Here is a 25,997-nt window from a genome sequence, read left to right as displayed (position 1 = left end):
GAACAGGCAAAAAAATAATGAAGCTTGAGACTGTAGGAGCCGTCCAGGCCAGGGCTCTTCTCCCTACATCAGGCACCCTTGAACCTCCCTGTGACGAGCTTACTCCTTAACCCAAGAGAAAACCACTGCCTTCCTAGCTCTAAACCTGTTTTCTCTTGAAAGCCACTAATACTGTGAGGCCATTAAAAGTGTCCATTGCTTCATTAGCCAAATGAAGCCACAAAACGTGATCTGTGAGATTCATCATGCCTCCAATATCTAGCCAGTACGAACTGGTCATCTCAACCTGACGTTGATGGTGATGATGAGGACGTTGATGATGGTGATGGTGATGATGATGGTGATGATGGTGGTGATGGCGGTGATGGTGATGATGGTGATGGTGGTGGTGATGGCGGTGATGGCGGTGATGATATTAAAGATGATGATGTTAGTGATGCTGGTGATGGTGGTGGTGGTGATGATGATGGTGATGATGGTGGTGATGGTGGTGATGATATTAAAGATGATGATGTTAGTTATGATGGTGATGATGATATTAAAGGTGATGATGTTAGTGATGCTGGTGATGATGGTGGTGGTAATGCTAATGGTGATGATGATGATGATGATGGTGGTGGTGATGGTGATGATGATGATGATGATATGCTAATGGTGATGATGATGTTGTTGTTTTTGACGATGATGATGAGGGTCACAACCACACATACTGATACAACATGCATTTCTTCACTCCAGTCAGGCATGACCATGGAAGATGAGGCCCCAGAGGTGTCTAGTGAGTTATAATCAGAGGACGTTTATCTGATCACCCTCCCTAAGAGAGGACTTGGCTCACAGAACTCAGAAGCTCCTGGTTTACTAGAGCGATGATGGTGCACATAGAAAGCGGACCACTCCGTGCTCACCGTCCTGTCTGCCCCACATTGTCCATTTGCTGTTGTAGCCCCTCTCCACCTTCTCCACTGTGCTCTCTGGCCTGCGGGGCTGACCACTGGGCTACATCAAAGGCTGCCTCCCCTCTGCCTTCCAGTTGGGTTCAGTCAATGACAGGGTTTTCACGTCCCCAGACCTTCCCTGCAGGCCACCTGGCTGCTCCCCTCAAGCCCCGCCCCCAGCAGACTGCTCTCCTTCCTGCTCCTGGAAGCTGCCTGTTTCCTGCTGGAACCCCCTGTCCTGCTGCTTGTAACCTGTTTTCATTCTTTCTGCAAACAAGTTTTGAGCACCTACTGTGTTCAGCTCGAGCAGAAGGGGGTTTGAAGTCTGCCTTTTATGATGGGACCACTGCAGGTTTCCGAGCAGGGACATCTTAGGGTGAGCAATGGGCCAGGGCTGCAGAATGCGTTGGGGTGGGTGGGAACTGGAACCAGGAAGCGCGGTCACCAGTCCAGGTGGGAGACAGTGAGGACAGCAGTGGCTGCTCTGGGAGGGCAGATATGACGGGCGCCGTGGATGAAGCACGGTCTGCGTTTGCTGAGGAAGTAAGCCAGGCGACTGCCAAGTGTGGGGCCTTGTGGGGAGTGGTTTTAAGGGGAGGCTGCGAGTTCAGGGCTGTTTCTGGAGTGTGATGAGCTGGGAGGACAAGCCGGTGGAAGACCCAGTAAGCTTGTGGAGTAACAAGGCTTGAATTCAAAAGAGAGAGCAGGGCTTCCCTGGTGGCGCAGTGGTTGAGAGTCCGCCTGCTGATGCAGGGGACACGGGTTTGTGCCCCAGTCCGGGAGGATCCCACATGCCGCGGAGCGGCTGGGCCCGTGAGCCATGGCCGCTGAACCTGTGCGTCCGGAGCCTGTGCTCCGCAACGGGAGAGGCCACAACAGTGAGAGGCCCACGTGCCGCAAAAAAAAAAAAGAGAGAGCAAAAGAGTGTGTAGTTGCAAATGCACACTCACCTAATGGTGGTGACTTGAGCCTTTAGGAGAGAGTGAAGTGAATGGATTTCCTGAGAGAGAGAATTTAGACAGAAAGAGTTTAGAGAGAGAGACACAGAGGATGGAAGACAAACTGGGGCAGAGAGCAGCTTCACGCCTGATGGCGCACACGCCCCCTCCTCAGGGAACCGTCTGCTGCTCTCCCAGGTCAAGGCCGCCTCTCCCTCCTCTGTGCATCCATGGCTCTTTGGGCTTCATTCTCTTTTTTTTTTAATTAATTAATTAATTTATTTTTAACTTTGGCTGTGTTGGGTTTTCGTTGCTGCGTGTGGGCTTTCTCCAGTTGCAGCGAGTGGGGCTCCTCTTGTTGCGGAGCACAGGCTCTAGGCACGCGGGCTTTAGTTGTGGCGTGTGGGCTCAATAGCTGCGGCTCGTGGGCCGCAGAGCACAAGCTCCGTAGCTGTGGCGCCCGGGCTTAGCTGCTCCGCAGAGTGTGGGATCTTCCTGGACTAGGGCTCAAACCCGTGTCCCCTGCATTGGCAGGCGGATTCTTAACCACTGTGCCACCAGGGAAGTCCTGGGCTTCATTCTTAGGCCCACTGTCACCCGCTTCTGTGATTAGCTGTCTCCACGTTTGCCTCCTCTCTAGCTGATGCCCCTCCTGGGCAGGGACTGCATCCTTTTCGTCTTTGTAATATTCCCCAGAGTAAAAGTCCAGAGGGAGGGAGGGAAGACGGGAGACATAAAACCAGCTGTGCAGTGGGAAGAGCTGAAATTGTAGAGCGTCACGGAGACAAGGACGAGAGAGTTTTGGAAAGAAGGGAGAAATCGGTGGCGTTGAGCCTGTCGAGAACAGTGATGTCAGTGGCAAAGGCGTGAGTCGGCCAGCGGGTAGCCGTGAGCACCTCTGAGGCTGCAAGCTCGGTCCGTCCGCGTGGTGACGACGGCCCGCCATCAAGGGGGAAGGTTGCCATTGAGCCGCCCCCCTGGGCACATGGTGGCAGGACTCTGCGGGGGGCGTTTCCTGCTGCTGGAAGGAGAGACGAGGGCTCCCCTTGGGGAGCGATCCCCTTGCAGCGATGCCGTGTCCGGGAAAAAGCAGAGTCAGACCTTGGTAAAGAGAGCTGTAGTCCGTGCACCCGTGAGCGGGAGTGCTTTCTGTATCTGGGGCTTTACCGACTGCACCTGACAAAGAGGGACGTGACGCGGCTCCGGCGACAGCCCCATGACTGAGGCCTCCCAGAGCAGCAGGGGCGCTGGGCCCCCCGACAGCAGAGGGGCCGGTGGGGCTGCAGCTCCGTGGGAAAACGCTGCTGCATCTGGCCCGGGGTCGTCCTGTCTTAGAAGAGCTTTTCCGGGTGTGAGGCTGCAGGGACTTCCCGTCCATCCGGGCTTCCTGGGTCTGCGGCATCCTCCTCGACGCCAGGACCCTCCTCGTTTGGGCCCCGCGGCTCCTCTCTGGACGGTGCAGGAGGGGCTCCACCTCCACCTCACACTCGAGGACGCTGGCGTCGGGAGTGCCTTCCTCTGTGCTGCCCGAGTCGTCTTCTCTGAAAGTGACGTCGGCTTCCTCACAATTCACACGGAAGCGGTCGGCTGGGTTCCCAGATCTTCCAGGTATTTCTTCTAAGAGGCAGAACAAAGCCCAGGGAAGCATGAGGCAGACAGACGGTGGGGGGCCAGGTGTCCCTGCTCAGCCGGGCAGACGGCCTTCTCCGTGGGGAGGCACAAGCCCCCCTGCTGGACCCACCTGCTGCCCACCCGGCCAGGTCCTCGTCACCTCGGCCTCGGCCTCCGGCTCACGTGTCACTGCCCCGAGGACACCTTGCTCCGCCCTCCGGCCACAGGGGGGCCTTCGTGACACCCTCTCTCTTCCTTGAAAGCACTCAAGTGGTTTGAGATTCTGTACCGATTATGAGGTTCTTTGATTCATGTTTGACCCCGGGGAGCATAGCTCAACAGATGACGGTGTGTAAGTGAAAATGCGCGCATCAAGGCCGGTGGCCCCAGCGTCCTCCTCCTGTTCTGGCCAACTTAGCCCCCATCGGTGAGAAGTTTGTACCCACCACCATCCGGCCGAACCCAGACTCACCCCCCTTCCGCGATTCTCAGTGTCACTCCCTGTGGAGCTGCGGTCAGGCCTCCTTGGTCACTTCTCAGTGCTTTCCTACCACTTGGCTGGAACCGTGGAGCCCGAATCATTGGGACATGAAATGTGCCTTCGTAGCCGCCAGCCAAAAAGCTCTAAGTCCACGTGGAATCTGAACAATGAAATCAAACAACGTCTGCAAAGACCTCTGATTTGGGGTTACCCTCCGCCTTTACACCAGGTGACTTGGAAGTTGAATGCAAGCCCGGCTCTGCCTCAGACACACCTGCATGCGCCGCTCAGCCCCACGAGTCTCACTGTCCTCTTTTCTCGGGGTCCTGCTCATCGAGTCATTGCCACCCTCCTTCTCGGTTCTACCCCTGGGGCCCGAGCGGAGCAACCCATCACCAGAGCAGGGCTGGGCGAGATGCTCCTTGATGAAACCAGAGCCCTCAGCCATGCAGCCGTCGTGGGCCAGCACCACCTGCAGCCAACGTTTCCAGGCCAATCTCAACACAGCCATGCATCCATCATGGGCCAGCACCACCTGCAGCCAACGTTTCCAGGCCAATCTCAACACTGTTGAAGGAAGATGCCAGGCGTGCTTTCCATAACTGATGGTTCCTCTTGATCTTCTAAGAGAAAACACCATGATTTACGTACACAGACCCTCTAAGTCTTTCCTAACTTGGAATTCTCAAGTTGAGCACAGCAGGAATGCAGACAGTGGTCCAGGCCTTACAACGTGGAGGGAGAAGAGGAAAGGCCGTGCGTGCCAGCTCAGCTTTTTCTCCGTCCTTCCCTAATCCCAGCATCTAGCGAAGCCACTCCCCAGAGCCCCCTCTCCCTGGAAGACCTGGCAGCCGGGCTTCCCGGGCGGGAGGGTGTTTCATCCCCTAAGAGGAGGTCACCTGCACAGACTGCAAATGAGAGACCGGATTTCCAGAACGACATCTTCCAGCGTTGTTCTCGCACGAAATACCCTGTCCTGTTGTCCCCGTAAGTCCACGTGTGTTTGTCTGGTCTCACGTCCTGATTTAGGGCCCGGAACACAGGCTCACCGTGGGTGTGGCCCTTAGTGATCTCGTGTCCATGGGCCACCTTCCCGCAGCTGCTCTACCAGGCTGGCCTGGCCCCAGGGCTCCCGCGGGGACCCCATCCCCGGCCCGTCAGAGGAGAGCACTTGGGCGCAGAGAAGTCGCTGTGTTTTCTGAGTGGAATGGGAACAGAAGGAGCTGTTTCGGGGGCAGCTGTGAGCCCGCCCGAGGAGGAGCCATTGAGACGCAGGCCTTGAGAGCCAGTTACGTGCGGGGGGGCTCTGGGGTGCCGACCCGGGCCGGCGGTGAGGATGGCGGCCAGGGCCTCGGAGGCCGCGGGGTGCCCCCTAGCAGCAGGATGAGCCCCCCGCCTGCCCAGCAGATGTCGTGATCACGTGCCACTGCTTCACAGATGCAGATCGTGGAGGCCGAGAGCCCCGGGCCAGGGCCCACGGGAGGCGTTTAGCCCAGTCGTGCAGCCCCGGGCCTGGAGTCAGGCCAGCACCAAGCCCTGTGCCCACCCCTGCCAGCAGCTATGACGCCATGGGCGTTAACCTCTCTAGAACGCGCGCTTCTCCTCTGTAAATACCGTTAATGACAGTACCTACTTCCCCAGGTTGTGCTGGGGGAATTGGGGTCATCCGCCTGCCCCCAGTAAGTCTTCATTACAGGTCGATGAGGGCTGGGGGCTTCGGTGCTCCGAGGCTGTCCTTCACCCACTGGCTGAATCCCCACCAAGGCTCCTCCTCCAAGAGCTTATTCAGTCGCTGCTCTCATCCCTCTGAGGACGGGGAGCTCACTACCTCTCGGAGCACCCTGCTCCACCTTAGGTCTGTTTCTTGGACAGTCTTTGTGTTGAACCTAAATCTTCCTGATGGGTCCTGGCTCCATCCCCATAGTTACGCTGACTTCTGCCAGCTCTTCTTCCCCAGAACAGCAGGTTAAATCCTGTGAAGGTCGTTGACAGCCCCCTCCGTGCCTGTGCCCTTCCTGCTCCGCGAGTCGGCCTTTTCCCGATGACACAGCTCGGCGTCTCCTGAAGATCCTTGAATGGAGTGGTTTCCTGAGGGCAGCCGGCACGCACAGTCCCTGCCGTGGGCCACGGACGAGAGGACGCGAGGCCGGGGCCGTGCGTCAGGCAGGGAACAGCGTCCGCTGGGGGAACAGCCTGTGCTGACGCGAGGAGGCCTGTGGCCAAAGAAGCTGGGGGCTCGGTTGTGGCTGGAGAGTGAGGCGTGAGCCAGAGGCAGGGGCCGTCAGGCTGGATGCGGAGGCGGGTGACGGCATCGGAGGAGGACTCGCGCCAAGGACATGACACTCTGCTTGAGCACCCCAACAGCGGCATGAACACCAGACGGCAGGGAGACCAGCTCACCGAGTAGCCGGCCCCAGGGGCCAAAGTGTCCAAACTACACCCTGAGAGGCTCACAGCGGTCCCCTCTGGGCGGTGGGACGACGGACGAGTTCTTCTTGTTCCTGCTCCCCTGTGTTTTCTAATCTCTCTATAATAAGCATTTCTCCTGTGTAATGAGCATGTATTATTTACATAGTAAACGGTATTTATACTTGTGTAAAACACTTCAAAAGCAAATTGGCAGGACTTGGTAACAGTGGGAGGAAGGAGCCTGGGGGCCCAGATTGGGCCTTGGTGCTCAGGGGCGTGGTGAGGCCACCAACCCCAGGGGATGGCAGGGAGCAGAGCGTCCGGCGGCCACTCTGACGGCCCCCAGCGGTGGACAGAAGCACGGGCTGCTTCGACTTCCTCTGGGCCTCTCCGCAGCCCGGCCTGCAGGCCCGGGAAAGTCGCCTGTCTGTTTGCAGAGCTGCCTCAGCGATAAAACAGCCAGAAGGGCCCACAGTCTCCGCGTTCACAAAACTCAGCCTGACGTGGGAGCCGGGTATAAATGTTGGAAAGCCACTTAATGAATATGTAATGCCAAAGGGAGACTCACGCTCCAAAGCAAAGGAACTGATTCTAAGAAGACATGTAAGAAAGGAGACGTCTCTGCTCTGGGAGCTTGGGGAAGGGTCCCCGGAGGAGGGACGCTTGGGCTGAGAGCAGAAGGGAACGTTAATTACGGAAACGCGTTCCAGGCCGAGGGAACAGCGCGGACGATGGCCCCGCGTCGAAGGATGGCACGTTTGAGTCTGAAAGAAACGCTGTTTGACCAGGAGTCCAGAGAGCGAGGGCCGGGGGGACAGGGTGGACCCACGCCCAGGGCCTTGTAGGGCAGGAGGAGGTCTCCCCATCCCGTGCCCCCCCATTCTCTGCCACGTGGCACTGAAGGCCTGGTCGCGTTCCCCTCATGGTCTGGGCAGCCGGATCCGGGGACCTCCGTCTCCTCCCGTGAGCAGCGCCCCAGCAGACACCCCAAAAGTTGCTGTGCGGCTGGGTTGTAGCTTCCTCTGTGGCTCCGCACCCCTCACCAGGTGTGTGTACAACCTGCTAGTTAACCGAGTCATTTGGGTCTGAAGCGTCTTGTTCTACTGGGAGGCGGCACAGCGCTCGCATTAATTCACAGGTGGAATTACTCTAGCATTTCTCTTATTTGGTTTCCTCTCCCCGGCTCAGCTTAATGGCTGGGGCGAGTTCTCCGAATTGGACTTGTGAACCCCACTCCTCCAGGTCACAAAGGCCCGGGGACTGCCTCGGGGCCTGGTGACAGGGTGCCCAGCCTTCACTCGCCAGCGCCGAGGGCGGTGGGTGAGCAGGGGTGACGCCCGCAGCGCGGGAGAGGTGGAAGGGTGTCCGTGGCTGGTGGGTGAGAGACACAAAAGGTGGCCCGCGGGGGTGACTCAGAGGAGGAGGTCCTGCTCTGCTGTGTCTAAGGCAGGCCCCTGCTGTAGGGAGGGGAGCCCGACGCCCCCCCACTTCCCTCCTGGGGCGTGGAGACAGCGCCCACCCGTTGACGGACGGCTTTCTGGGGCCTGGGGTAGACCTGGGGGCTTGAGGGTAACTACCATTTACGATGACCGTGTGCAGCATCTCGTTTAAACAGGCGACATTCTGGGTTGATATTTGTGGTTCAGCTTATAACTGAGGGGTCCTTCTCCCCATAAGACAGTGGTGTAAGTCTGCAGACCCTTGGGGCGTGCAGACAAGACCCACTGCGAAAGAGTGCTTTTTATTTACCCTTTTTTTTCCCTGAAGGGATCTGGATACTTGAAAAACCATTTATTGTGGTAGTAGATGCAAGCCAGAATGTCCCATCTGACCACTTGTAAGTGCACAGTTCAGCGGCACGAAGCCAACGTCACCACCGTCCGTCTCTAGGACTGTTTCCACCTTCCCCAACTGAAATGCCCTTAGAAGGACAGCGTCTTCCTGTCCTTCCGTCTGGAGGTGGCTCCCGGGGAGGTCTGGGGTCAGGCCCACCTGGATCCAGCTCCCCCGGGTTGTCACTCTGACCGAGTAACCTGGCGCCTCGGTTTCCTTACCGGGAACTGGGGCGCGGCCCCGTCGGCGGGGAGCGGGTCACGGCAGACGGCGTGAGTTCCGAGTAGCGGTGGGCGCAGAGTCCGCTTTGCCGTTGCAGGTCTCCAGGTGGTCCTGAACTCCATCATCAAGGCCATGGTGCCGCTGCTGCACATCGCCCTGCTCGTGCTCTTCGTCATTATCATCTACGCCATCATCGGGCTGGAGCTCTTCATGGGGAAGATGCACAAGACCTGCTACAACCAGGAGGGCATCGCAGGTAAGGGGAGCGCCGTCCACCCCCGGCCAGCGGGGAGACCCTGCCGTCGAGCGCCTGCGTTTCCACGGCCAGGAGAGGCAGAGATTGTATTTTTCTTCTCTCGGTTCTAATTTTTGTTTTTACTGAAATGAGTCTGTGTTAAAATAGCTAAACACGAGTGTTGTCCGGCACTGCTAAGCATTCATTAAACGAGGCGCCTAGCCAACATTGAATATTTTAAGAATCGGAGCTAACCTGGGGACTGTATGTCTCTGCCCCCTTGTCCCCTGTGTAGCTTGTCACCAAAGTGCCCTCGGGGGGAGGCCTCGCCCTCAGCTGGTGGGTCTCCCGTCACAGCCCTGGGTCGTCCGTCTCGGTGTCTCTGCCTCCCGTCCGGGGCCCCCAGTCCAGGAGGGGAGGACGGCCAGCAGGAAAACTCCTTTTCCTCCAGGAGGTGTGTCTGTACCTCGGGCATCCGCCGGCCCGTCCTCTCTGACACACTCTCTCTGCGTCCCTTCCTTAAATCAGCGCATTCAACGAGCCGTGCTACTCGCTGGGCTCTCGCCGGTAGGACTGGACTTTGGGCTTGACCGACATGCGACAGACTGCTGTCTTCAGCTACTGAAGTCTCAGCTGGACCTTTAAGAAAACATTTAAATAGAGATCAACATGGCTTTTAAACGAAGTAGTTTAACACAAAAACTTGTTTAAAAAAAAAATAGCCATGTTCGACTTATGTGACTTTTTTCCAAACAACAAGATCTTTCATCCTAGTTTCTGGCACCTTAGGGCACAAAGGGGAGCATCTCTCTGAAGCATTGCGAGACCTTCTTTCCCCTTTGCGTCCACTGCTTCACACTCCCGCTCAGCCCAGGCAGTAAATTAAACTGGACCCCCCTCCCTGGGAGTGGGGAGAGCGTCCACACAGGAGGCAGTGAAGTGGATGAATCATAATCGGAAACCAAATGGATCCCCCGATCTGAGTGATCTGGACGAATTGGCCGGGTGTTTGCATGTGGCCACAGTCAAAACAAAAACCCAGAATTGTAAACCTATAGTCACAGACTCGCGCAATTGTTTCTACTTCTTTGATGGCAAGTCTAAGAGGAGACCGTTTCTTCACTGTAGGGAGAATTTCTTGGGTCATATTATATAAAATAAACTGTCACGTTAAAAAAAGGAACTGTTTTAAAATTGAAGGAATTAGATCTTGACTTTAGTTAAAATTCTGAGATTTCCAGCCTTGCTTAAAGAAATACCCAATAATGCAACGAATAACATTCTCCCCTTTAATTCAGATCCTTCCTTTTGTTGGGCTCGACCTGTAGCTGCCCAGAAACAGTAAACTTATGTTAATTGTGTGGCTTCCTTAGAGCTCGTGCTAAGACCTGCTTCAGAGCCACCACAGAACGTCTAAAATTTATGCCGTTGTATTGAAATGGCCAACGACCCGTTTGACCCAGACTCCTCGGGCCGGTGCGGGGATGCCGGGTCCGAAAGGCCCCATCAGCCGGGCGATGGGCGGTGCGGTGGCTCTCACCTGCGCACCAAGGTGTGGTGGGGAGATGCGGTGAGACTCTGTGCTGCGTGGCCGCGCCTCCACGCGTCTGTCCTCGCTGAGCGGGAGCTGCTCCCACACCACCCCGTCTCTGCCATCCGACGGGGAAGCAGTCAAGGTGGCTTTTCCGCGGTCGGCAGGATCCTACGGGGGCTGTGCCCGCACCGCCTGGAAGTCTCTGACTTTGTGGTCCTGCCTTCAGTGGCCTCAAACAGCCAGAACACGGTGGGCGTGATGGACAGGGTGAGGGGCTCCTCTGTGCCAGACGGGGGTGGCTGGAGGAAAGGCTGCCGCAGGCCTGCCAACACCTTCCGCGGCCTCCGTGCTCTCAAGAGACAGAGCAGAACTGGCCTGGCCGAGTGGATGGCCAATCTGGGAACACGCTACTGTCCATCCCTGAGGGCAAGCAGACCAGGAAACGCACCTGAGACACCTCCTGATTCCTCCCGGAAAAAGCCTGGTTATTTATGTGATGGGTTCACCTCCCCCCGACCCCACCCCACCAGGTTCGGAAGAGAATTGGGCCCCATCGTGGAAACACCATCGCCCGGGGAGACAGGGTGCCCGAGGGCAGACCCCGGGGACGCGCTCCCGAGAGAGGAGCCCCGTCAGCCCCGCGGGAAGGGTGCCCAGGACACGCTGCAGAGGCCATTCCACCCAGCACCCTGCACTCAGGCGCTCACTCACTGCCTGCATCTGAACCGCGTCTGATGGCCGTCCAGGGACCCTCTCGTGTCATGGGGGCCCCTTCCATCTACACACTGATCAACGCTGACAAAGAGGGATGTGTACAGGAATCGGACGCACTCAGCACAGCCGGAGCGTATCTTTGAAACCACTCCCCACGCGTTCTGGAGACGTTTGCATCACCTTTGGAATGGGTGTCTTTTTTTAATTTTAGACTTTGGAGTGAATTCCTCTATTTTTCTGCAAACTTAGATTATGCAAAAGCGCTTGTGAGTCCTCGTCTTGGTTTTTTTATGGAATTTACGTCAGATTATTTTTACACTTTGGGATTATTTTGTGAACTTGTAGATTTTAGGGTACCTTGGATTTTGAGCCATGCTCCCTATCACATCCATACCAGAAAGCCCTGGAGCTGCCGGTGTACCCTTGTTCTGCCTCCAGGCTGCCCCTTCCAGCCCCTGCAGATGTGGTCTCAGGAGAGGAGATCTCCCCCCATCCCGGAGGCATCTGCAAGGCGCCCCCCTTGTTCCTCAACAGATACATCACCATATGTCCGTCCTTTTTGTTTCTGGCCGTCCCATCTGTTTGGTCGCAGTCCGAGCCAGGTCACTCTGCATGGCTCTCCCAAGCACAGTAATTACCCCTGAGACTGGCAGAGAACTGGTTGGCTGAAACCCAGAAGTGAAATCACTTTCAGTCTATTCACTCCTTAAAGTTGGGGCCTAAAAAAGTAATTGGTTTTGTCTTTGGTGATTTCTTCCTGGAGGCCCTCGCTGGCGCTCTCCCAGGTTTCGTGCTCTTGTTGGGCATTAACTGCACTTCCAAACTCTCTCCTCCTCTGTACCTCCATGCTTTTACCACAAACTTAATTTGGACTTTCCAGAGTGACCCCACCTCTCTTCCTTTCTGCTTTAAAACGGGGAGCCCGTATGGCTTTGGCTGTTTCTCCAACGTCGTGTTCCCGTTTTCCTCTCTGGGAATTCATGGCTCTGCTGAGAATCCAGCACGTCTTCACGTTCAAGCTAATTTCCCCTCACCCTCAAGTGCATGTCGCCGGGACCCACTGATTTGTGCGTGCTCACATGTGTCGGGTGTTCCCTTTAGTGCTTTTTATAGATACCTATTTTTACCAGATAATTATTACCCCTTAATTGTTCTCAAATCTTCTTTTTATTGTTGTTCAAGACAGATTTAAAATAGCAGAGTGGCACTTGATCCTGTAGACCATCTTTCTGAACCTCATCCTCTCTCCTTTATTAACGAGATCACGTCCCCTGGACGCCGTTTTCTTCTCAACATACATTTGTAAAGCCCTCAAATACGTTTCCCTTCCTTGAGGACACTCAGGACTCCGTTTGGCAGCCTTCACCTTTTCCTCACTTCTGCCTGTTTTCAGGAATTGAGATGCAGGGGAAACTATCAGATTAGCAGTCATAGTGCAGAGATAAGCAACACCTTTATTGCACTAGAAAGCAAGGCCGGAGAAAAAGAAACACAAGCTTCCCTCTATTTTGTTCACCTTCTCTTTTGTCTCATCTTTCGTCATCCCAGCACTTTTGTCACAGTGACTGAACACATCATTCTAGAAAGCGGGTCACTAGGCAAGTGAGACCCAGCAGAATTTATGACCTGTTTGGTTCTTGGCTTTCCAGTCCACCTACTCTCAATTTTTAAGTGCTTGTTTTCCACTTTCTTATGTATTGTTAGGTCTGAGATTCACTCTTCAGGTTCCATCCTTCTATAGCCTCCCATTCCTTAACCTCACATCCAAATCTCCTAAGATTTCAAAATGTCAAAAGTCACAAAAAACTATGACTGGAGTTCCATTACGTGAATGGAGGCCTCCTGGGGGTTAGACCCCAGAGTAGGAAATGATGGGGACACTGTTGTCCCCTTACAGTTCAGGGACCAGGGAGCGCCTTGGTCATCACACAGACACACAACCTAAAGCACCAGGCCAGGAACAGGCCAGAAGCCGAGCTGCTCACAATGGCCCCCGCCTGGAAGCAGGCCAGCTGTCCATCAGCGGGCGAGCAGGTAAACGCACAGCAATATGTACGGCCGTGCAAAGGAACAGATCTCGAAACACGACGCTACGTGGAAAAAGCCACCTCGTGTGTGATTCTGTCGATACGAGATTCCTAGGCAGGCAGATCTGTAGACAGACAGCAGGTGTGGCTGCCAGGGCTGGAGGGGAGAAGGGCCTCGGGAATCTGGGGCGACGGAAGCGTTTCCAAATGCATTGTGGCAATGGCTGGAGAACTCTATAAATTTACTAAAAATAACTGAGCTGTCCGTGTTCACTGATGAATTGTACGGCATGTAAATTATATTTCGGTGAAGCTGTTGAAAAGAGAGAGAGGGACTTCCCTGGTGGCGCAGTGGTTAGGAATCCGCCTGCCAGTGCAGGGGACACGGGTTCGAGCCCTGGTCCGGGAAGATCCCACATGCCGCGGAGCAACTAAGCCCGTGGGCCACAACTACTGAGCCTGCGCTCTAGAGCCCGCGAGCCACAACTACTGAGCCCGTGTGCCACAACTACTGAGCCCGGGCACCACAACTACTGACCCCATGCTCCTGTGCTCCACAACAAGAGGAGCCACCGCAATGAGAAGCCCGTGCACCGCAACGAAGAGTAGCCCCCGCTCGCCGCAACTAGAGAAAGCCTGTGCTCCACAACAACGACCCAGTGCAGCCAAAAATATATAAATAAAATTAATTTATTTAAAAAAAAAAGAAGCGAGAGGGAGGAGATATGGGAACATATGTATATGTATAACTGATTCACTTTGTTATAAAACAGAAACGAACACACCACTGTAAAGCAACTATACCCCAATAAAGATGTAGGAAAAATTAATTAATTTAAAAACAAGAGAGAGAAAGGGAAAAGCCAAGAGGACACAAGTCAGCATGTGCCCCAGCCACTCAGCTCAGTCCACCTCCCTAAGAGTCACCCCTTAGTTAAGGATTAATATTCCTCTGCTGTCTCCCTCCTGGACAGCTGCGATTTGAAGCCACAAACTGAGAAACAGCCCGTGGTCCTCACCCCGTGACTGCTTGGGTACGTTTGAAGCCAGAGAGGACCCTGGTGGCCTGGAATCCCCAAACGAGGGGCGACAAACAAATTCTCTCTCGGGGGCACGTCTTCACTGAAGTCGGAGGCAGTCATCTGCTTGTTAGAACCGGGGTCCATTCTGTTTACTACTGTTTCTTCCTACAAAGGCGCATAAGACGATGTCCTAAATTTCACAAACTTGAGTGAATTCCACGTTGTCACCTCCCGCAGCTGGGACAGGACTCTCAGTATTTTACCAGAATGGAAATTCTTAACTCAGCCAAGTCTTAGTTCAATTTACCAATGATCTCTGCACGACAAATATCTTAACTCACTAACTTCCTAGCAGCTCTTCCTGGCCCGAGCACAGCCTGCGGCCGTGGGGTATGTTATGCTGTTTCTTGAAAAAGCCAAAAGCGCTGCATACCTGGGGAGCGCCCTCCCCGTCCCCCACGCCGCTCTGTCCTGATTAGAGGTCAAGGCAGGTCTTCTCTTCCGAAAGGTCCTAATGCTGGAGAAAAGGGCGGTCCACAAGTTTGCACGCAACACGCACAAAATACCGCAGTGGCGTTTGTTCGCGGGGGCTGGGATAAAGCTCTGCAGTAGGTACTTTTCCCGCCATCAGAATTTATTTTCCTTCCTTCATCAAGAAGGCGTCCACTGCAAAGTGACTTGCATCCCTGGTAAAGCATCACGTAATATGTCACGGACCCATGTGGAGTCAGAAAATATCACTGGGCGGGATCTCTGGCCAATTACGTGAAAGAACCTTCCAATCAACAATGCCCTCGCCCTAGACGCTGGCATTCCAGCGGAAGTTTCTGCAGATACTTAACCACCAAAAAAAGAAGACGAGGACTCACTACCACGTTCCAGGGTGTTTTATACTCAGAGTGGTTGCATCGTAGTTATGTTTTCATTGCCCATTTGACAGCCAACAGCCCTCCTGTCTTTGAAACCAATGACTGAGGTTAAAAAACTGTTTTGCAACAATTAGCTGAAAGCAGTGACCTTCTAAGTTGATGACCGCACACAATGAATACCTCGTGCCTGTGTCATTCACTTCGTGTTTGGGGCATTGATGTAACTGTGTTCTGCTTTGTTGCCGCTGGGTCGTTTGCTGTCCCGCCAGCCTCGCCCATCACTTTTCTCTCTAACTTCTCTCTTCTTTCTCTGCCCGTCCCTCTCCCCCCACCCCCTGCTTCCTTCTCTTCTCCCCCGGCCATTTGAGATGTCCCAGCAGAAGACGACCCCTCCCCCTGTGCCCTGGAGACGGGCCACGGCCGGCAGTGCCAGAATGGCACGGTGTGCAAGCCGGGCTGGGATGGGCCCAAGCACGGCATCACCAACTTCGACAACTTTGCCTTCGCCATGCTGACCGTGTTCCAGTGCATCACCATGGAGGGCTGGACCGACGTCCTCTACTGGGTACGTGCTGGGAACGGGCAGGGGCGGGGAGCCCGCAGACTGCCGGCTTCTCCTTGACGTCCACCTTCTCCGTCTTCCCGTGATGTGGTCACACGCACACCGGGGTGGGACGGCCGATGGGGGCCTTCGATTTCTTCTAGGTCTTGCCTGAGAAACAAAGCCTGAGGCTCTCACCCTAATGAGTCTCTCTCTGCCCACCAGCCCAAGACAAGTGTCACCTTTCCTTTGTCCTCCATAGTGAGAAACGCTGGCTCGCAGCCCCGTGGGGACACGGCCGGTCCCGACCCCAGGGTCCGCAGCTCCTGCTCCCTTGTAGGGCTCCTGTTCCCATCCGTGTCCTGCCTCTGCCCCCCAAAGAGAGCCGAAGGGCACAGAGTTCAATTCCTAGGGCTAAAGAGAAAACCCAGGCCTGGTCTTCTAAGAAGAAACCACTTTTATTGACTCGTGTGGCATCGTGGCATGCTATCATGTTTCTATTTCCCGTGTTAAGCTTACCTCGTTATATCAGAATAGTCCATCAGACAAATGCATTGCCATCCTTTTCACTGCTGACAAAGCGCTCCGCTGGTTATGCGATGCTTGTTCAGAAATGCCACTTCTCGAGTGCCAGCCACTCAGCAGCAAGTCTCCTTTCACCTTAAAGATGCTCCTTTTATCATCCAGCAGCCAGCACTGCTTTGCCAGGTGTTCACACAGCCTCTGCCCCGTAAGCAACACGTCATACTTGGTCCTTCTCCATTCTGGCAGAGTCAAGTCCATTATTTGTAAAAACTCCAGAAAATGTAATTCTTTGTAGTATCTCCTGCTTCCACGTGAGAACTGACTTGCTAGAGCCCGGTGCTGTGCTCCAGCATTTGGGTGGAAAATGCTTGTTGCCAGGCTTGAAAATACCATCGCACCCAGAGCTTTGCAAGCAGTCGGATGGATTTGGCCGTCCTGGAAACGGTCTCAGAGGCTGCTTGGGAGGGAGGGGGTTGTGGATGCCTTCCCAGCAAGCCGAGCTGCCAGACTGGGAAGAACTAGTGCCAGGAGAGGTATGGACCTCCTCCCGGACCAGGAGGAGTCCTGGAACGGCTCGGAGATGCTTTGCGCGTTCTGGGCATTGAAGCTTCTAAATTGTTTTTCAACAATTCAAAAGCCCTCTTCTCCCAGTTTCTGGGATAGGGTCGGCAGGCTGAGACCCAGCGCTGCCGTGAAATGTGTACGTCTCTGTGCAGGACCAGCTGAAACTCGCCCTCGTGCCTTGTGCCCCGCAGACAGTATTGAGCATTCCTTGCTTGCCGGGGGTGCCCAGTCCTCGGGACTCAGACACAGTAACATCCAGCTCAGTGCAGGCAAGCTGACTAGACCTAAAGTGAACAACACAGTGCCGCTAGAGCCCCAGAGAGTGGCCACACTGTGACACTTTCCAAAAAGGCACAGTGTCTAATCACTCCTCCCTCAAACTGAGGTGGAACGCTGGAGCCCATCTCCCAGGCTCATCCTCAATGAGAACTTGGTTTTGAATAATCTGTGAGAAAAAGGGCGTTGAGCTTACTCTACCTGGGCAAATTTAATTTCGTTTAGTAAAGCAGATCAAATTCAAAAGCAGCCCTAACTGGTCCTTCTATCTTGGGTGAGTCCCTCTGGCCAGCCAAGGACAGAGACATCCTTCTGCAAACGGACAGCACAGAACACATGACTGTGTGGAACTGGGCTTTGGGGCCTCATCACATGAGCTTCAAACCCGCGCCTCAAGTTGCTATGGAAACGCCTCCCATAGCATCCAGTTGAGGGCAGGGTGGCAGTGGGTGGGTGGGTGTGGGGCTAGGGGAATAGGTATAATTTACTTTGCTGCTGTCCCTGGTGTATTTTTGGGATCCTCCTTCATCCCTCCCTCCCTCTCGCCCCACCAGCCAGATGTGACCCAAGGAGGCGCTGTCACGGTGACAGCCAGCATGGGGGCTGCGAAGGAGCACGCGTGGCAACCAGCAATTTTCAGCAGCTGTGTTGTGCTTTTCCCCCTGCAGGTGGTGGGTGGGTGACGAGCTTGGGCCGGGAGTAGGGAGTGTCTGAGGTGGCGGGCAGTCCCAGGCCCAGGGGACAGCCTCGCCCTGACCTTCCCTAAATGGCCGAGCTGTGTGCGCGTGTGTGTATGTGTGGGCACACACGTGTTCACGCATGTGCACCTACACACACACACACACACACACACACACACACACACACACCCGACGCTGAAACGGAGCGTCCTGGCGGGTGTTCTCGAGGAAAGCCCCGCCCAGCCCGCAGCGCCTGCCTGCATACTGTTCTGCCGGCTCCCACTTCTCTCGCCTCTCCTCCTCCTTCCTTCTTCCCTCCCCCTGCGCCTTCCTCGCCTTCAGGATTTCTCCTCCAAACCCCGAGACTCTCACACCTCCATGTGCTTTCGTGTAAAACACGGAACTTTCTACGCAGGGAGGGGCCCACGCTCCCCCCGTCCCCAGCCGTGGGACCAGACGCTGAGAGTCCGGCCCCAGCACCTGCACCTGCAAAGGCTCCCGGGAGAGTCCAGCTAGAGCTCGAGTCCCCTGCAGCCTAACGTTCCCAATCGCACGGCGCTGCTTTGGTGCCACTGGCTTGAACCCGGCTAGGGAGACGGCTTCTGTGGAGGGTGGGCCCAGGGTCCTCCACTCGGAGGAACGCGTTCCCCCCTGAGTCCCGGGGGCAGGTCTGCAGGACGTGGGGACGGGCAGCCACGGCTCCAGGTGTCGCAGAGACTGGACCCACCGGCTGGATAGACATCCCTGGGGAGCTGACAGCCCACTGGAGCACCGAAGCGCTGAAGCTGGCTCGGGGTGGGGGGACGGTTGGCAGGCCCCCAGCTCCTCCTGGGGTGGCCTTGAGTGTGAATCCGTCAGCCCATCTCGCGCTCCTGACTCGGAAGGGTTCGTGGCCGGCCAGCACGACAAGCCTGGGCAGTAGTGCTTGGGCGATTCCTCAGTTGTTCACACCGCCCGCTGGGACGGGCTCCCGGGCAGCCCTGCGCTTGCCTTCCCCATGGCCCGTTCCAGGAGTCTGCGGGTGACGGGGCGGGGGCACACGGGGATTTGGAGACCAAGCCAGAGCGGGGCCTTGGGGGTGGGAGTTCCTTGGGAAATGGCTTCTGAAGCCAAAGCCTGTCCGCTTACTCTCAGAATGTCCACACCTCTTAAGAATAGCGGGGAAAGTGATGGGGTGAAAGGTGTGGGCTGCCTCTGGGAGCAGTTGTGAGAGAGGGAAGCCCCGTCGGACCGTCCCCCAGGGATGCCACGTCTCCAGGTCTCCTCTCGGTGTGTTTTGCCCCACCCGGTGGCGTGTCACTCCAGGCTGCTTTCTTTTGTGTTTGGGGCTCGGGTTTCCTGAACCGAGACAATCTGTAGGTTCTCAGATGCGGCCCAAGAGCTGGGGTCCACGTGAAATCTGAGCACCCTCTCCACGTGTAGCCAGGTCACAGCAGCGTGCGCTGGGGTCTGCTCATCGCTGACTTCCTACCTGCCTCGGGTGGCCCCTGCTTGTGGGGACAGCAGCGTGGCCCTGACCTGGGGGGAGGGCGGCCGGCAAGGGGGCTCCCACCGGGGGTTCAGGCACCCAGTGCTTTAGGAATCTCGGTGCCTCACCCACCGTCCATCAGGAGGATTCTGTTGACTCTGCCCACGATGCCCTCTGACCTGGGGCCCCTGGGATGCTGTATCCCGTGTGGCACAGGGCAGCCCTCTGGCCTGCGTCCTGGGGTCACCTCCTCCACTGACACCCGGGCCCCCTCTTTCTGACACCTCCCGTTTTCCCCAGTTGGTCTCTCCATGACCAGCTCTTCCGCTTGTTCTTAAAAATTAGAAATTCAGCTTAAAACAAGATTAGGAAGAATACTTCATGAGAAATCATACAAAAGAAAGATGCATCTTCTGTCGTACCTGCCTGAGTTTGGTTCAGCAGGAGACCTGGGGAATGAAAATCTAAGGTTGAAACTTTGCGCAAGTCAGTCGTCAGCTCCGCACTCGCCCGTGTGGGAGGACATTCCTTGTAAACACACGCGTGCACACACGCTCACACACACTCACACATACACACCACAGCCACTGATCTCCGGTCTCGGTGCTGCCGAAGTATCCCTCGTCTATGACGAAGGCCTTCTGCATCCGAGCAGAGATTCAGGTGCATTAGCCTATTTTCTCCTGTTCCATCTGCACCTCTTCTCACTACAGACAAGGGAAATGAGCCTCTGCAGGCGTCCAGCTAGCAGGGCTGGTGGGGCTGAGTCCTCCTGGGGACCTAATAGTCATTGGAAATGAAAAACCCTCCAATAACCCAAAGACAGCGTCCTGGGCTCTTGAATGGGGATCAGGTAGAGAAGGTGCTAGGTCTCCTCAGGACCCCCTGGTCCTGAACCCTGAATCTGCCCGAGCTAGAGCGTTACCACTTAGCGCCCACAGCGCTTTACACAGAGCATCTGTTACCTAAACAATAAACCCGTGGTTTATAAGCATTTGAAGAAGGGGACTTTGCATCTCTCAAAGCTATTATTTATTTACTTACTAGGTTTAGTTTTATTCATTTCGCTGGCATTAGGCAAGTCCTTACTCCTCGGTAATTCAATTGAACATTTCGTGAGCACTTACAAGGTCCCCAGGCCCGCGCTCGAGGAGTTTGGGTGTAATTGGAGAGATGGGGACCCAGAGACACGTGGGTCCCACGCAGGGCTCGGCGAGAGCAGGGAGAGCTTGTCGGAGGAGGTGGGGTGTCGCTGGACTTCAGCTGGTGGGGAGCAGAAGAGAAGGAGAAGCCAGCTTTGTACAGTTTGGCTGGAGAGACGGTGCTTTGGGCTCCTAACAGACCCAGGAATCAGCCCGGCACCCAGTGGCCTCAGCACGTGCCGGAGGCCCACCCGCGACAACAGCGTCGGGGCACAGGCGTCCACGGGGCCTCCGCTCCTTGCAGGGTCCCAGCCGAGTCCGGGGCGAGCTGCCTTGTTGGCCTCCCTGGCGGTGGGCCTGCTGGCGTCTCCCACAAGATCCGGGCCTTCCTGCTGCCGTGATCAGGGTCAGGAGGTGTCGGGCGAGACTGTTTGCAACCTGTTGCCGCCCCTGCGACTGTGGGTGGACCCCATGTCACGCGGGCAAGGTGACAAAGGTCAGGGGTTCATTGGGCCATCGCCCAGGGCACTGGCTTTCCGGACAGAGCAGATCCTGCCCCCTGAGCACAGTCCCCGTAACGCGCCGTGACTTCCACAGGCTGCACGTCCTGCCTTTGACGGCAGGTGACAGCCTCCCGCGCCCCTCAAACTGCTCAGCCTTTGGGGACCCGCGGTGCCCAGCCCTTAGAGGGGGAAGCACCAGACGTGAAAGCCCCTGGGAACCGGCTGGAATGGAGGGAGACCCCGAGGCAGTGGGGCCGGAGCCATCGTTCCTCCTGAATTTTCTTCTCGGGGAAACATGCATGTTGGATTTGGAGGCTCGAGGCTGTGGTCCCCTCTGGGAATTAGATGTGGGGAGAGAGTAAGGCGTGTGTTCCAGCGAAGGCTGGGTCACCCTGTGAGGTGCTGGCCCGGGGGCCGAGGGGCTGCAGGCGGCAGGCCCTGGGGTGCCTCTCCGCGCCCCTTCCCCGTAGGGGCCTGAGAAACGTCTGGCTTCAGTGCTCTGAGAAGACCTGTCCTTTTTCACCTCTAAATAACAGTGTCAGCAATCTGGGTCACTTTTTTAAAATACGCCTTTATTGATGCTTCTCTTCTTAATAGCTCCATTCGGGCTGAGTGAAGCCATCCGTCTCCCCGCTCTGGCGCTGCCCTACTTCAGAGCCGCCCGCACACGCGCTGGTGCCCAGGCTGCCTGGGGCAGGGGGCCCAGAGCAAACGGGGTCGTGGAGGGAGGTACAAAGCCAGGGCCGGCAGGCCCAGAGGCCCCTCTGGCTGCTCATGGGCCGCAAGGCAGGGGGCCTAGGACCCCCAGGAGCTCATTCACCTCTCGTCTGTCCTCCACCCACCACCCTGCACCTGCAGCCCCCAAAGTTGACCCTCGGAGAGACCAGCCCACAGTCTCGGAGGAGACCAAAGAGTTGGACAAGGACAGGTGGAGGCCATGCGTCCCCTGGACGTGACCCTGGCTCTTCATGGGGTGTCCGCAGGTCCTGAGGTTATCTAGGGGTCACGAGGTTCCATGAGGCTGGCTGTGGGGTGGGTATCTGGGGGTCAGGAGGTCTGTAGCTCCATCCATTGGAGGTCCTAGTGCTGCTGGACGCCTCACCCCTTGCCTGTGGCCCAGAGGAAAGGACACTCAACTAAATAGGGGCCCAGGAAGCCGCTGAGGCTCATGGGTTCCTTGAGTCATCAGAGATGTGTGACCTGGAGGACTGCACTTTCCATGAGCTTAAATGTTCACAAAATGTAGGGCACGAGGGGGCTTCCCTGGTGGCGCAGTGGTTGAGAGTTCGCCTGCCGATGCGGGGGACACGGGTTTGTGCTCTGGTCCGGGAAGATCCCACATGCCGCAGAGCGGCTGGGCCCGTGAGCCATGGCCACTGAGCCTGCGCATCCAGAGCCTGTGCTCCGCGACGGGAGAGGCCACAATGGTGAGAGGCCCGCGCACCACAAAAAAAAAAAATGTGGGGCACAAGGAAGCAGCCAGGGGAGATCTCCCCCAAGGAGGCTGCAGAGGCACCAGCCCTCCCTCCCCATCCCCGTCTGCCCGGCTCTGGGGCAGTTTCGCAAGGGTGGCCTTGGCACTGGGAGCGAGCCCGTCTCTGGATGGCCCTGCGTGGGTTCCTCGGCAGCCTTGGATCAGGAAGGAGGCTCCCACTCCCATGACGGGGCAGCCTCTGACTCCGCGGATCGCGGTGCCCTGCCCTCCTCTCGCCATCGTGCTGGGTGCTTCACGCTGCCGGCACCATCCCAACACCTGCCAGTTCCTGGAATCCCTTCCTGGGGCAGGACCACGCGGCCTCCAGGCGGCCTTACTGCTCCTGCCCTCCCCCCCCAAGTGGCACCCCCGGGCTGCCTGATCCGGCCTCACCGGCCTCTGCAGCCTCTCCTGGAGGCCCGTGGCTGTGCACACGCACCCCTGCAGCCACATTCGCCACCCGACGTCCACTGACCTGTCACCCCCCCTTGCTGTCCCCCCCTACAGCAAAGGCCTCCCGTGGGTAGCGGGGCCGGCACAGAGGGGGCCCGTCCGTCCACCCGGCTGGCCTCACTGAGCACCTGCCTTATACGAGGCCCTGTTCTGGGCACTTGGGGGCACAGGCTACACCCAACGCCCGTCCTCATGCCACTTGCACCCCAGCACGGAGGACAAACGATGCATAGTAGTGAGTAGATTATACACTCGGAAAGTGTACATGCTGCGTGGAAAACAGCGGCCGCGTGGCAGCGAGGATGTCCACAGACTCGCGTTACATTGGATTGAATCGTGACCTGGGAAAGTCGCGTGTTGGGAAACTTTTCCTTACGTGGCTCAAACCAGCGACCCCGAGGGCGGGACAGAGCTCTGCTCTCTGCCCTGTGGTCACGCTGGCGAGCTGCCTCCAATGAGACAATGTAACCCCGGGTAAACGAGAGCAGGTTTGGAAAGGACGCGCGGGGGCAGCACCGAAAACCAATCAGTGCTTCTCAGGACACACGAGCCGCCCCGTGGACCTGAGTGCAGGGAATCAGCCTCTGTCGTGCCGTTGCCTCGGAGGCTGGGGGCCGTGGACCAGCGGTCCTCAAACCCCGGCTCGCATCAGACTCACTGCAGGGCTGGTGAGAACGTGGTCGCCGGGCGCCCCCCATGTGGACGGAGGGCCCAGAGTGTGCAGTTCCAAACTCGTTCCCAGGTGCCCCGGTGAGGCCAGGGACAGCACCTTGAGAACCACGGGTGTAGGTCATTCGGGGAGCCTGTGCACTTAGGAATTTGGAAACTCGGGGGCGTCGACCTCCCACGGGGATCCGCGGTCCCGTGAGTTGCAGGCACAGGAGCTGTCCCCTGAGTCCAGCCTGAACAGCCATCCTCCCCGGCCCGAGGCCTGTGGTGCCGATAAGACTGCACGGTCCACCCTAAACTCCAGGCGCAGGGGTCACCCCCTGGGGAAGGCACCTCCCCACGTGTGCCCGAAGGTTCCAGCCCCCAGCTAGTCCCTGAGCGCTGAGGCCAGGGTGGCGGGCGCAGGGGCCACATAAACCCAACTGAGCGAAAACCATCTCGTAGGAAGAACCACTTTAGAGGTGACCCAGCTTCTTAGACAACTGAATAGATAACATCGGAGGAAAATTCTGTTCCAGAAAATAAAGGGTCAGAGAGCGCCAGGCGAGATTCCCCTGAGGCAGAGCCTGCCGAGGCCCTTCTTGCTTAGGTCAAGGTCACGGGGTGTTTGGGTCAAGGTGGTGCCCGGTGACAGTGATCTCCCACGCCAGCCTCTACTCACATGCTCCCTGCCTCCCTGCCCACTTGCTTTGACTCACTCCTGCTTCTCTCTTTCCTAACTGTCCTTCGTCTTTCCAGATGCAGGACGCTATGGGCTACGAGTTACCCTGGGTGTATTTTGTCAGTCTGGTCATCTTTGGATCCTTTTTCGTTCTAAATCTGGTTCTTGGTGTGTTGAGCGGGTAAGCTGACCGTTTCTGTGTCCTCTTTACGGCGCAGCTGAGCAAGGCCCCAGGTCCCGCTGTATCCGTCACCAGGCCCAGGAGAAACAGAAAACGTCTCCACGGAGCCAGGATGCTGGCCGTCGGCTGGGCGGGCCGTTTGGCCTCTGATGACCTAGAGGCCCCGGTCCCGGTGCTGCCCGGTCGGCGCCGGGCCCGGGGTGGGCAGGGCCGTGCTCGGCTGCTCTGGGAGCTGTACTAACTGTGATTCCGTTCTTGCAGGTCAATGATGCCGTGGGAAGGGACTGGCCCTGGATCTATTTTGTTACACTAATCATCATAGGGTCGTTTTTTGTACTTAACTTGGTCCTCGGTGTCCTTAGCGGGTAAGCAGGACCAAACAAAAGGCCCTGATTTTCCCATTTATCTCACTTACTCTTCTGCTTTTCCTGGCTTTATTCTTTTTCTGACTCTGATGAACCTGGGACATGGGGCCACCCCAGGAGCCTTGAAGTGAATGTCCTTGGCCTGGCTGGGCAGAGATCTGAGGCACAAGGCCGAGCCCACTGGTTTGGGCTGCAGTGAGAGGTACCCAAGCCCACCTGCCTCCTGCCACCCATGCACCCCTGGCTGTCCAGGAGGGCAGGATGCTTCTTCAGGAACCCCAGAGCAGCTGAGCCCCTTGGGTGGGAAGGGCTGGGCAGAGGAACTGGAGGAAGATTCGTGGGCCGTGGGCTTCTGGCCCGCGTGGCAGCCTCGCAGATGGGTACCTGCCCTATCTCTCCAGCCACAGTCCAGGGCAGGGCTGGCGGTGAAGACGCAGGCCCCCTTTACCCAGTGTTGACTGGGCCAGGGTACCAGGAGTTTGAGCTAAAATGCAAGTAAACAAAACAGACTGAAATGCTCATTCCCTTTGGCGCTCATCACAGACTGGGCCGTCCATCTCTGTATCCCTTCTCTGAAAGGAAGGGCGCTCAGCTGTTTGAAGCCATCGATCACTGGAGCACAGAGGAGATAGAATCCACTTTCCTTTAACTTTGTCTGCTTGGCTCCAAGTGCAAGGCCCGCCTAATTTCAGCCTTTGCTGGGATGAAGTTAAAACGTGGCCGAGGCAGCCCGTGGCTGGGGCCCGAGGAGCCCTGGGCGGCCACCTCTGCACCTCGGGCCCACTGGACGCCTCTTCGGCCCACTCTCTTCTTCCCGAGCCCTCACCAGCCATGCAAGGCCATCGCCTGAAGGCTCCCAGGGACACTTTCTGCCTTCGCCACGTGGGGAGGGGCAGCTGCTTCACAGCCTTTCTTCCGTCTCTGCGGACGTGATGTTGGGGAGAGTCGGGCGAGGGAGGAAGCTTTCCCACCCCCGCCTGCCGCAGCCCAAGGCCTCGCAGGAGCGTCGGGGTCAGTCCTGGAAGTGGCGGAGGGACAGAGTCCACCTCTGTCCTCGCCCCTCCCCACGGGGGTGCTGTCGGGGGCTACGTCCCCCCGGGCCTTTGCCGCGAGCGGCTGCACAGGGACTGGCACCTTCCGTCAGGGTGACAGTGACACGCAGGCCGGCAGACGCCCCGGTCAGCTGCCTGGAGGGTGGAAGGGTTTCCAATTTTGTGTCCGACACAAGAAAATGCCCTGTTTATAAGGAGTCGTCAGGAAGAGCGTTGAAACGTCAACCTCATCACCCACTCAAGGCAGAAATTTGGAGCTCCAGGCAGAAGGCTTTTAAGTGTCACTCACCCATCTGACAAAACGGAGATCGTAAGCCCGACTCCTCGGTCGCTGGGATGGTAGAGTGAGGTGCCTTCCGTCGAGTCAGCACACAGCAGTGCTGTCCTCACTGGGATCGCTGCTTACTCGAAGGCTGTCAGAGCTGAGATTACTGAACAGGGTCGTCACAGGTTAGACCTGCTCCACGCTCTGCTTCCAGACACGAGGGGAGGGAGCCTGAGACGCCGTGTGGCTTGTACGGGGTCCCCTCACTGGTCATTGTCAGCACGAGACACAGCCCAGCACCATCTTCCTGCCACTGCCCCACAAACGAACGTTGAACAAGCTGGA

General features: G+C 56.9%; 1 protein-coding gene across 11 annotated transcripts in view; it reads left to right on the top strand.

Moving 5' to 3' along the window:
- Nucleotides 1-25,997, top strand: part of CACNA1C (calcium voltage-gated channel subunit alpha1 C) — a 462,295-nt gene that overhangs the window by 300,015 nt on the left and 136,283 nt on the right. For 6 of the 11 annotated variants that reach the window (XM_012539272.3, XM_049694801.1, XM_012539283.3 and 3 more), the window contains exons 6-8: nucleotides 8,530-8,688; nucleotides 15,202-15,398; nucleotides 24,232-24,335. In XM_012539272.3, the coding sequence (XP_012394726.1) occupies nucleotides 8,530-8,688; nucleotides 15,202-15,398; nucleotides 24,232-24,335 (460 nt within the window). Of the gene's footprint in view, nucleotides 1-8,529; nucleotides 8,689-15,201; nucleotides 15,399-23,866; nucleotides 23,971-24,231; nucleotides 24,336-25,997 lie in introns of all 11 variants that reach the window. The other 5 variants (XM_049694803.1, XM_049694804.1, XM_012539276.3 and 2 more) reach the window with 1 other exon arrangement.

Source organism: Orcinus orca, chromosome 11, assembly GCF_937001465.1.
Source record: "Orcinus orca chromosome 11, mOrcOrc1.1, whole genome shotgun sequence".
NCBI lineage: Eukaryota > Metazoa > Chordata > Mammalia > Artiodactyla > Delphinidae > Orcinus > Orcinus orca.
The sequence above is the reverse complement of the archived record's forward strand: the minus strand, read 5'-3'. Positions and strand labels throughout refer to the sequence as shown.